The 892-nt window shown below is 33.5% G+C and overlaps 1 protein-coding gene across 1 annotated transcript in view; it reads right to left on the bottom strand.

Annotated features, from left to right (window-relative positions):
* The window catches only part of LOC119582005 (pre-mRNA-splicing factor 38B-like), a gene marked incomplete in the record, with an annotated part of 22,032 nt that overhangs the window by 8,538 nt on the left and 12,602 nt on the right, over window positions 1-892 (bottom strand). Inside the window, 1 exon segment of the mRNA XM_037930201.1 lies at window positions 41-192. Within this exon segment, the coding sequence (XP_037786129.1) occupies window positions 41-192 (152 nt within the window).

Here is an 892-nt window from a genome sequence, read left to right as displayed (position 1 = left end):
GAGGGAGATGTAGAGATCAAAAGGCTACACAAATACTTACTGCTTTCATTTCTGCAAATTCCTTTTCCTTCTCAGCATATCTAATTTCCATTTTTTTGTTCAACCACTCTTTGTACTCTTCATAATCAGCAAGTTCTTCGTGCTTCTTACCATCACTACAAGTTGCTCCCCATACACTAAAAAACAACCTTCCTGAGAATAAAACAAGAATGAAACTGGTAGTGCCTTAAGTTCTTTCCATCTTGGAAATAAAACTTATAATCTTGTCTTTCACAAGAATAATAAAATGTTTATAAACATATATTTTTTTTTTCACTGACTGACAAGTGACAAAACAGCCAAAATAGTTTAAAACCTGAAAATATTGTGAACATTGAGAAAAAGTTTCAAAAAGTGCAAGGGGGCAAAACTATGATTTCTACATAGAAATCCTTGAAACCTGTGATAATCTTTGGCTTGAATAATTACTAGTCTTAAAGAGAATATCACTTGCTGAATCTAAGCCTACCTACTGGTCCTGTGTATGTGTATGGGGAAAAGCACCAATGAGCTGAAGGAGAGTAAAGAGGTAAACAGGAAGAAAGTTTAAGAAATGGGAAAAAGTGAAAAGGAGGATTATATGAGAAGTGAATTCCATAGAAACATATTACTGAAGAGAGATGGGAGGCTATAACTTGGTACATAAAATAAGATAAAAGGTTTTGAGAGTTACTGTTGATGGATGGGTAATGAAAACCATATACTTAGAAATCTCCTTTATTGGTAAATGTTACAGAACATGGCTTCACAAGATAATGATATATCTACATATAAATAAGCCCCCAGAGTTTTGGCTACACTTTCTACTTCCAAAAAAGTGTAATTCTTTGTAACCTGCTTTCTCCACTAATGA

The sequence above is a fragment of the Penaeus monodon genome, chromosome 15 (assembly GCF_015228065.2).
Source record: "Penaeus monodon isolate SGIC_2016 chromosome 15, NSTDA_Pmon_1, whole genome shotgun sequence".
NCBI lineage: Eukaryota > Metazoa > Arthropoda > Malacostraca > Decapoda > Penaeidae > Penaeus > Penaeus monodon.
This window is presented reverse-complemented; position numbering and strand designations above follow the sequence as displayed.